Source organism: Colobus angolensis, unplaced genomic scaffold (genome assembly GCF_000951035.1).
Source record: "Colobus angolensis palliatus isolate OR3802 unplaced genomic scaffold, Cang.pa_1.0 Scaffold61, whole genome shotgun sequence".
In the NCBI taxonomy this organism is placed as follows: Eukaryota; Metazoa; Chordata; class Mammalia; order Primates; family Cercopithecidae; genus Colobus; species Colobus angolensis.
The window spans coordinates 7,560,268-7,570,708 of record NW_012119710.1 but is presented as its reverse complement, the minus strand read 5'-3'; the positions used below and the strand labels follow the sequence as shown (position 1 = coordinate 7,570,708).

General features: G+C 39.5%; 1 protein-coding gene across 1 annotated transcript in view; it reads right to left on the bottom strand.

Annotated features, from left to right (window-relative positions):
- The window catches only part of LOC105527199 (glycine N-acyltransferase-like protein 1), a 14,901-nt gene extending 9,017 nt beyond the window's left edge, over positions 1 to 5,884 (bottom strand). Inside the window, exons 1-2 of the mRNA XM_011963487.1 lie at positions 5,513 to 5,884; positions 4,716 to 4,823 (exon numbers count right to left, since the gene is read on the bottom strand). Coding sequence (XP_011818877.1) covers positions 4,716 to 4,823; positions 5,513 to 5,590 — 186 coding nt within the window. The 5' untranslated portion in view covers positions 5,591 to 5,884. The remainder of the gene's footprint in view (positions 1 to 4,715; positions 4,824 to 5,512) is intronic.
- Positions 5,885 to 10,441: the final 4,557 nt, after the last annotated feature.

Sequence of the window (10,441 nt, the reverse complement as noted above, 5' to 3'; positions counted from 1 at the left end):
TAAACAGAACCAAAGACAAAAACACATGATTATCTCAATAGAGGCAGAAAAGGCCTTCCACAAAATTCAACAGCCCTTCATGCTAAAAACTCTCAATAAATTTGGTATTGATGGGACATGTCTCAAAATAATAAGAGCTGTTTATGACAAACCCACAGCCAATATCATACTGGATGGGCAAAAACTGGAAGCATTCCCTTTGAAAACTGGCACAAGATAGGGACGCCCTCTCTCACCACTCCTGTTCAATATAGTGTTAGGAGAAAGAAATAAAGGGTATTCAATTAGGAAAAGGGGAAGTCAAATTGTCCCTGTTTGCAGATGACATGATTGTATATTTAGAAACCCCATCGTCTCAGTCCCAAATCTCCTCCAGCTGATAAGCAACTTCAGCAAATCTCAGGATACAAAATCAATGTGCAGAATTCACAAGCATTCCTATACTCCAATAACAGACAAACAGAGTCAAATCATGAGTGAACTCCCATTCACAATTGCTTCAAAGAGAATAAAATAACTAGGAATCCAACTTACAAGGGATGTGAAGGACCTCTTCAAGGAGAACTACAAACCACTGCTCAATGAAATAAAAGAGGACACAAACAAATGGAAGAACATTCCATGCTCATGGATAGGAAGAATCAATATCATGAAAATGGCCACACTGCCCAAGGTAATTTATAGATTCAATGCCATCCCCTTCACAGAATTGGAGAAAACTACTTTAAAGTTCATATGGAAACAAAAAGAGCCCACATTGCTAAGACAATGAAACCAAAAGAACAATACTGGAGCCAAAAGAACAATACTGGAGGCATCATGCTACCTGACTTCAAACTATACGACAAGGCTACAATAACCAAAACAGCATGGTGCTGGTACCAAAACAGAGATAGAGACCAATGGAACAGAACAGAGCCCTCAGAAATAATAACGCACATTTACAACTATCTAATCTTTGACAAACCTGACAAAAACAAGAAATGGGGAAAGGATTCCCTATTTAATAAATGGTGCTAAGAAAATTGGCTAGCCATATGCAGAAAGCTGAAACTGGATCCCTTCCTTACACCTTATATGAAAATTAATTCAAGATGGATTAAAGATTTAAATGTTAGACCTAAAACCATAAAAACCTTAGAAGAAAACCTAGGCAATACCATTCAGGACACAGCCATGGGCAAGGACTTCATGACTAAAACACCAAAAGTAATGGCAACACAAACCAAAACTGATAAATGGGAACTAATTAAAGTAAAGAGCTTCTGCACAGGAAACCAAACTACCATCAGAGTCAACAGGCAACCTACAGAATGGCAGAAAATTTTCACAATCTACCCATCTGACAAAGGGCTAATATCCAGAATCTACAAAAATTTAAACGAATTTACAAGAAAAAATCAAATAACCCCATCAAAAATTGTGCAAAGGATATGAACAGACATTTCTCAAAAGAAGACATTTATGCAGCCAACAAACGTGAAAAAATGCTCATCATCACTAGCCATAAGAGAAATGCAAATCAAAGCCACAATGAGATACCATCTCACACCTGTTAGAATGGCAGTCATTAAAAGGTCAGGAAATAACAGGTGCTGGAAAGGATGTGGAGAAATAGGAACACTTTTACACTGTTGGTGGGACTGTAAACTAGTTCAACCATTCTGGAAGACAGTATGGCGATTCCTCAAGGATCTAGAACTAGAAATCCCATTTGACCCAGTTATCCCATCACTGGGTGTAGACCCAAAGGATTACAAATCATGCTGCTATAAAGACACATGCACACGGATGTTTATTGCAGCACTATTCACAATAGCGAAGACTTGGAACCAACCCAAATGTCCATCAATGATAGACTGGATTAAGAAAATGTGGCACATATACACCATGGAATACTATGCAGTCATAAAAAAAGGATGAGTTCTTGTCCTTTGTGGGACATGGATGAAGCTGGAAACCATCATTCTCAGCAAACTATGGCAGGGACAGAAAACCAAACACTGCATGTTCTCACTCATAGGTGGGAATTGAACAATGAGAACACCTGGACACAGGGTGGGGAACATCACACACTGGGGAATATCGTGGGGTGGGCAAAGTGGGGAGGGATAGCATTAGGAGATATATCTAATGTAAATGACGAGTTAAAGGGTGCACCACACCAACATGGCACATGTATACATATGTAACAAACCTGCACATTGTGCACATATAACCTTGAACTTAAAGTATAATAACAAAAAAAGAAAATATAATATGTTGAATCTCACTAGTCAGGAAAATGGAAATTAAATCTACAATAAGTTGCCATTTTCACCCACCAGTGTGGTATATATTAAAAGTGGGATAACATTCAGTGCTGGTGAGAATGTGGGGAAACAATTCTTGCACACATTGCTAATAGAAATTAAATTGTGGAATCCTTTGGAAAGGTAATCTGGCAGTGCCTACTTATGATAAAATAAACTCTAATTTGGTGACATCCCTTTTGGAAATCAATTGTATTTTAAAAGTTTCCAGGATGTAAAGACATGAATACAAGAATGTTTATGGAAGCAGTCTTTGTAGTGGCAAAGAACGATGAACAATTTGAACCCAACAGCAGGAGAATGATTGACTAAATAGCATTGTATTGACTCTATGGAATACCAGTTATTAAAACAAATACATTGGTGCTGTATTGCTTCATGCAAAGGGATATCCAAAAGTTACAGGGCAAATTAAAAAGTGATGACAGAAATCATCAGTGAGTATCCCTTTGTGTGTTAATATGGGAGAGGAAACTGGTTATCCCAAGGGGTAGGAAAGGAGGACGGGAGTGGAAGGGAGCTGAGAGGTTATTAACTTCTCAAAATCATTTGGATTTTTCCACTTTTATAATCAGCATATATTATCTTATGATTAAAAACCAATGAAGAAAAAAATAATTTTTTTCTAGATAAATTCTCCTACATCCCATCTCTTGCATGGAATAAGACTAGGTGAATGTATTTCCAAATGTATTTCCAAATAAATCACAGCATATTTCATTCTTTCAATTTTTTTTGGTCATATATATGTGCCGTGGAACTTTTATATCTTAATATTTTTTGTTTATTGACTCACTTTGTAAAAACTAGCCTTTTTCAAAGCAATGCATGAAAGTTATGGTTTGATGTTATAGTTATGTTGCTAAAAAACACATAATAAATACAAAGTCACTGAAGTACAAAGAACTGTTTGACCTCCTACAGTTATTTAGCATCTCACACTTTGAAGAAACTGGACCATGGAATTTAATAAACTAAGCAGGAAGCCAGGAGATCAAAAGGACATCCCTAGGGAAGGTGTTCGGCTCAGCCTGGTTCCCACCCCGTTTACCCCTTTGTTCCCCAAGCTAGGAACACTTTGTCAGTTTCTGCATCCCAATCCTGACCCAGTTTGCAAACTAGTATTGACCTGGAGTGGCTTATTATTATTTGGGGACTCAGCATCTATATCCACGTGAAGATGGGCTGGCCATGAGGCTTTTCAGTTCACTAACCAGATGTGCATGAAACACACATACACAAAGGGGAAGTATTTAGGAAAGAAATACACCTAGGTTTGTGTTACTATTTCAGCTTAATCATTTATTCCTTATATATACTCAGCCAATAATGCCTAATTATGGTAGATACGATTTACAATTATGTGCTACGTACTAAGTCTTTGATGTACAGTGTCTCATTTAAACCATTTGCAATCCTCTGAAGAACTTCCTCTTATTTTTCCCAGAGAAGGGCCTATGGTTATATAGCTAATAAAAGTGACAGAGTCCGCTGGATTTGAATTCAGATTGGGCAATGCTTTAACATCAGGGATCCAGCAGCTATGTGACTTAATATTTCTCAGTGTCATTTCCTTGTCTCTAAATTTGAGATTTAATGCTCCCCTCGTAAGATAGTTCTGATGATGACATTCACTATCAAGAGAAGTGCTTCCACATAGTTGACACACGGTAATTATGAGTCCCTTCCCTGTTTCCTGAGAAGCAACTTTTTTTTTTTTTTTTTTTTAAGACAGGATCTCACTCTTTTGCCCAGAATGGACTACAGTGGTGTGATCTTGGCTCACTGCGTCCTTAATCTTCTGGGACTTAATCCATCCTCACACCTCAGCCTCCTTAGTAACTAGGAGAATAGGCATTCACCACCACGCTCTGCTAATTTTGTTTACTTTTTGTAGAGATGAGGTCTCACTATGTTGCACAGGCTGGTCTCAAACTCTTGGCCTCAAGTGATCCTCCTGACTGGGCCTCCCAAAGTGATGGAATTATAGGTACAATTCACTATGCCTGGCCCTGAGAGATAATTTTTACTGGTAGACTTCTGCTTTGGTTTTTGTTTCTAAGTCACTGTTCTGATATCTTAGACACCCAACCTTCCCTGTAAATTGGCCTCTTTCAGCCCCTGCAGGTGACTCCTGCCACCTCAAAGGGCCCTTAATCTGCGAGTGTCAACCTTGTCTTTCTCCTCCCCTTCCCCCTCCACCCCATTTCCCAGATGAGTCTTATGCTTTACAGGAAGGGTGGGAACACGTGGCACTCATGCAAGGTGCCAAGTACTGAAGAAGTGTTTTAAAATACTCACATTTTCTTTCACCCTATAAAAGCAGCCCTTGTGTCTGAACTGGTCAGTTCCTCAGGCCCTTTGGGCCTGCCTGCCTTTACCAGTCCTTGTCTGTGTGCCTACCTGTTTTTGAGGCCGGATAATAACCATCTGATACTCAGGCCAGGAGTCCACCAGCACCTCCATGTTGAAGGGGTTCCCGTGATTGATGTGATACACAGAGCCGTACACCTGAAGGAGGGATGGGAAGGACTAGGAGAGGCTGAGATCCCCAGAGATGGGGATCTGGATGTGAAGAGTAAGAGAAAAACAAAGGCCAAGGGACAGTACTGGAAACAAAGGCCAAGGGACAGTGATGGTGAGATGAGCAGCATCTCCAGGACCATACTGATGGAAGTGAAGTCACCAGCAAGCAGGCAGAACTCACAGGCAGGTGTCCTTGTGATATCAAAGAGCTACTGTGCACTAGCTGGGCACTTGGCAGTGTTCTTAGCACTTATATTGTGTGGATTCATTCAGTGTCCACAACAACTTTAAGAGATAGGTGCTGATATTATTCCCATTTTATTAATGAAAAGACCAAAGGTAAAGGCACAGAAAGCTAACGAAACAGACACAATGATATCTGACTAAAAAATGGCAACCTTGGCAATTCATATTTGTTGAATCTGGCCCCAAACCTATGTTCGTGGCCACCATTTTCCACTGCCTCTCCAAATGAGTGACAAAACCTGCAGAGTGGGCCTAGCTGCATGTTCCCAAGGAGAAGCAGCAGCTCTTAACATGTCTCCTTTGTCCCCAACCCCATCCTGTTTCCCAGCTCCAACCCTCTGCACAAAATCAGGAAGGACCAGAATCACGAGCCTATTTTCTCATCAACACCCCTACTCCCTTACCCCGACCTCCCACTGTTCCTTCACCTTCAGGGACTCAGGAATGCTCCTTGCTAAAGATTCGAATAGGGCCAGCAGCTGCTCGGAATTATCCAGTAGAATCATTTTGTGGGATGCTTCAGTCCTTGAGCCCTTCAAGAAAAAACTCTGAAAAGAAGTGAAGGGAAAATGTTAAAGGACCAAATGAATTTAAAATTCACTTTACACATCTCCATTCAAGTAACACTCACGATGTAGGTATTGTTAGTATCATCTTCATTCTTAATACACCAAAACTTAGACTAAATAAATTTCTCAAGTTCTTACAGGGATAAATGCCAGAGTCAGATTTTGAAACCATATATGAATGGCTCAAAAACCCATGCCTTTTTTCCATGGTGGAATGAATTAAAAGTGAATATTCAGAGCTCTGTGAGCTTCCCAAATGCCTGTAGCAGACACTCCACCAGTGCCACCATCATAACTGTTCCTTGTATTTTGATCATCAGATGCCCGAGGAGTCTTCTTTCTTTTGGAATAGAAAATATCTAAGAACAGTTGTGACTGGAAACCTCAGAGCAGAAGTTGGCAAAGATTTTCTTTAGTTCTTTAGAGCCAAATATTTCAGATTTATAACCGTTTTGAAATTTGTCCCAGTTTCATTACAAAAACAAGGAAAAAACATGGAAAAATTTTGAAACATATCTGTAAACTTCCGTTGAATTAACATTCAGAAATCTTACAAATATGCCAAAGAGTATAACAGTTGACATCCCATAGTGCCAAACCAGTTCTTAGCCAAAAGGGACTTTACTGAGAGCCCTCATTTTTAAATGTAGTTCAATGCATTTTTTTTTTTCATTTGGAATGTTCCACTCTAAGTTATCTTTAGTAAGATTTTGCCATTTCTGTAAGACTTCGCTGCCTCCCAGGCCTAATGTATAAGCCAGAAGGAACTCAGTTTTTCAGAAATTAAGGACTTCATTTTTATGCAAAATACTGGCTTTACTCTCAGATTGTTTTGATTAACTTAGCCAATGACTTTTCCTACCTAGGTGCACAAGAAAAATGAGACAAACGGGTAGAATACAAAAATCCCTGTGAATTTTCCAAAGCCAAATTTTATGACTTCTGTAACATTACTGCTTACTACCACTTCTTTTCTGACCCAGTCAGCTGTTAGTGGCCTCTAAGTGGATCCAAGTCAGTTAATTCCCAGATCAAATTCATTGCTAGACCCAGTCCATTTTCTGTGGCAACTCCAAACCCAGTTTGGATCACACATTTGCTGAAGGAAACTCAGAGAGCTCAAAACGCAAATGTGTGAAGCTCCAAAATGCAAGAGAGAGCTTACCTTTGATTCTCAGCAGCTCTGAGAGATCAACGGACACAAGTGTATCCTGTAGGTACCTTCTGTGTTTACTCAGTTCTCCTGGGGATACTGGAAGCTCCACTTCAGATCCTGCTTCTGACACAATCTGATAAAATAAAAACTTCAGCTGAATTAAATTTAAAGGAGTTTGAGCAATGAACAATTCGTCTATCCAGCAGCCTTCAGAATCACAGCAGATTCACAGAGGTTCCAGCTGTGCCTTGCGGTCAAAACAAATTTATAGAGAAGAAAAGTTAAAGTGACATCCAAGAACCGGAAATGAGTTACAGAAACAGTGAGATTGCTGTCAACTGGGTGTTTGCGTTATTTAAACACTGAACATTCAGCAGTCTATGAGTGGTGATGTAAGGCTGCTGGGATTGGCCAACATTCAAGCATTGTTACAGGTGCACACTCTGAAATTAGGTTTTTAATTTTGCATATTGAGTTAGGTTACACTTCACCCACAAGGACTCAAATGTAGAAGTACAGAGTCCTTCTCAGACCATATTTAGTTTCGTTTAACACTTTGTAGCAAAATTCTTCTGCTGTGCAGAAGCTCTTAAGTGTAATTAGATCCCATTTGTCAATTTTGGCTTTTGTTGCCATTGCTTTGGTGTTTTAGACATGAAGTCCTTGCCCATGCCTATGTCCTGAATGGTATCACCTAGGTTTTATTCTAGGGTTTTTATGGTTTTAGGTCCAACATTTAAGTCTTTAATCCATCTTGATTTAATTTTTGTATAAGGTGTAAGGAAGGGATCCAGTTTCAGCTTTCTACTTATGGCTAGCCAGTTTTCCCAGCACCATTTATTAAATAGGGAATCCTTTCCCCATTTCTTGTTTTTGTCAGGTTTGTCAAAGATCAGATGGTTGTAGATGTGTGGTATTATTTCTGAGGGCTGTGTCCTGTTCCATTGGTCTATATCTCTGTTTTGGTACCAGTACCATGCTGTTTTGGTTACTGTAGCCTTGTAGTATGGTTTGAAGTCAGGTAGGGTGATGCCTCCAGCTTTGTTCTTTTGACTTAGGACTGTCTTGGCAATGTGGGCCTTTTTTTGTTTCCATATGAACTTTAAAGTAGTTTTTTCCAATTCTGTGAAGAAAGTCATGGGTAGCTTGATGGGGATGGCATTGAATCTATAAATTACCTTGGGCAGTATGGCCATTTTCACGATATTGATTCTTCCTATCCATGAGCATGGAACGTTCTTCCATTTGTTTGTGTCCTCTTTTATTTCATTGAGCAGTGGTTTGTTGTTCTCCTTGAAGAGGTCCTTCACATCCCTTGTAAGTTGGATTCCTAGGTATTTTATTCTCTTTGAAGCAATTGTGAATGGGAGTTCACTCATGATTTGGCTCTTTGTTTGTCTGTTATTGGTGTATAAGAATGCTAGTGACTTTTGCACATTGGTTTTGTATGCTGAGACTTGGCCTAAGTTGCTTATCAGCTTAATGAGATTTGGGGCTGAGACAATGGAGTTTTCTAAATATACAATCATGTCATCTGCAAACAGGGACAATTTGACTTCCTCTTTTCCTAATTGAATACCCTTTATTTCTTTATCTTGCCTGATTGTCCTGGTCAGAACTTCCAGCACTATGTTGAACAGGAGTGGTGAGAGAGGGGATACCTGTCTTGTGCCAGTTTTCAAGGGGAATATTTCCAGTTTTTGCCCACCATCAAGTGCACAGGCAACCTACAGAATGGGAGAAAATCTTTGCAATCTATTCATCTGACAAAGGGCTAATATCCAGAACCTACAAAGAACTCAAATAAATTTACAAGTAAAAAACAAACAACCCCATAAAAAGGTGGGCAAAGGACATGAACAGACACTTCTCAAAAGAAGACATTTATGCAGCCAACAGACACGTGAAAAAATGCTCATCATCACTAGCCATAAGAGAAATGCAAATCAAAACCACAATGAGATACCATCTCACACCAGTTAGAATGGCAATTATTAAAAAGTCAGGAAACAACAGGCGCTGGAAAGGGTGTGGAGAAATAGGAACACTTTTACACTGTTGGTGGGACTGTAAACTAGTTCAACCATTGTGGAAGACAGTGTGGTGATTCCTCAAGGATCTAGAGCTAGAAATCCCATTTGACCCATCCATCCCATTACTGGGTATATACCCAAAGGATAGTAAATCATGCTTCTATAAAGACACATACACACGTATGTTTACTGCGGCACAATTCACAATAGCAAAGACTTGGAACCAACCCAAATGTCCATCAATGATAGACTGGATTAAGAATATATGGCACATATACACCATGGAATACTATGCAGTCATAAAAAAGGATGAGTTCAATCGCAAGAACAGAAAACCAAACACCAAACACCGCCTGTTCTCACTCATAGGTGGGAATTGAACAATGAGAACACTTGGACACAGGAAGTGGAACATCACACACCGGGGCCTTTTGTGGGGTCAGGGGAGGGGAAAGGGATAGCATTAGGAGATATACCTAATGTAAATGATGAGTTAATGGGTGCAGCACAGCAACATGGCACATGTATACATATGTAATAAACCTGCACGTTGTGCACATGTACCCAAGAACTTAAAGTATAATAATAAAAAAAAAAAAACCACTTTGTAGCAAAATTCATTGAAAGGATTATCTACAAATGCTATCTCCAATCCTCCTCCTAATCTTACGTAACTGGGTTTTTGCTGCTACCATTCTACTGAAACATTTTTAAAAAGCTGTCAGTGATCTCTGTTATTAAATCCATTGGTCAATTATTGCTTCTGTTCTTAATAGATCATTCTTTAATGGACTTTCTTCACTTGGTTTCCAAGATAGCACACTCTCTTGGTTTTCCTTTAACTTCACTGGTTACTTCTTCTTACTCTTCTCTGTGGACCCTTCTTTTCTCCCCAGTTTCTTAATTTTGCATCACTTTAGAGTTCAATCATTGGCCCTCATTTGTATCCACACTTACCCCCTGGTAATCACATCTGGTCCCAAGGCTTTAAAATCAATCTACTTGGCAATGACTAATACATTCATATTAGTACTAAATCTCTTTTCCAAACTCAAGACATATGTATCTAATGACCTGTTTGATATGTCTTGGGTTCCAACCAATAGCCATCTCAAACTCATTATGTCTCAGATGAAACTCCTTATCCACCCTTTCCACTCAGCCTACTTCACCTGTAGTCTTTCTCAATTAAGTTGATGGCAACTCCACCTTTTCACCTATTCAAGTAAAAACTCTTGGAGTTATTCTTAAGCATCTTTTCCCCTCGCACTTTACATCCAATACATTATGACATTCCTGCTCATTCTGGTTGGGAGAATATTCTTCATGGCCTCTCACATTTCTGCAAGTCTTAGGAGCAGAGACATTGACAGCTTTTGCTCCTATCTTTTCAAGGATGATTGTAAAGAGGACAGCTTGGAAGCTAGAGATATTGCTTTATTCTGAAGCAGAGGGCAGGTTTGCTGCAACACACATCTATTGCATTTGCAACATTAATCTGCCTTCCTGTATTTCCTCTGTAGGACTTATGGAGCAAGGACAACTGACACAAACACATAAATCATTCTGCCTGCTGAAGGAGTCATAAAATCTTGCCTT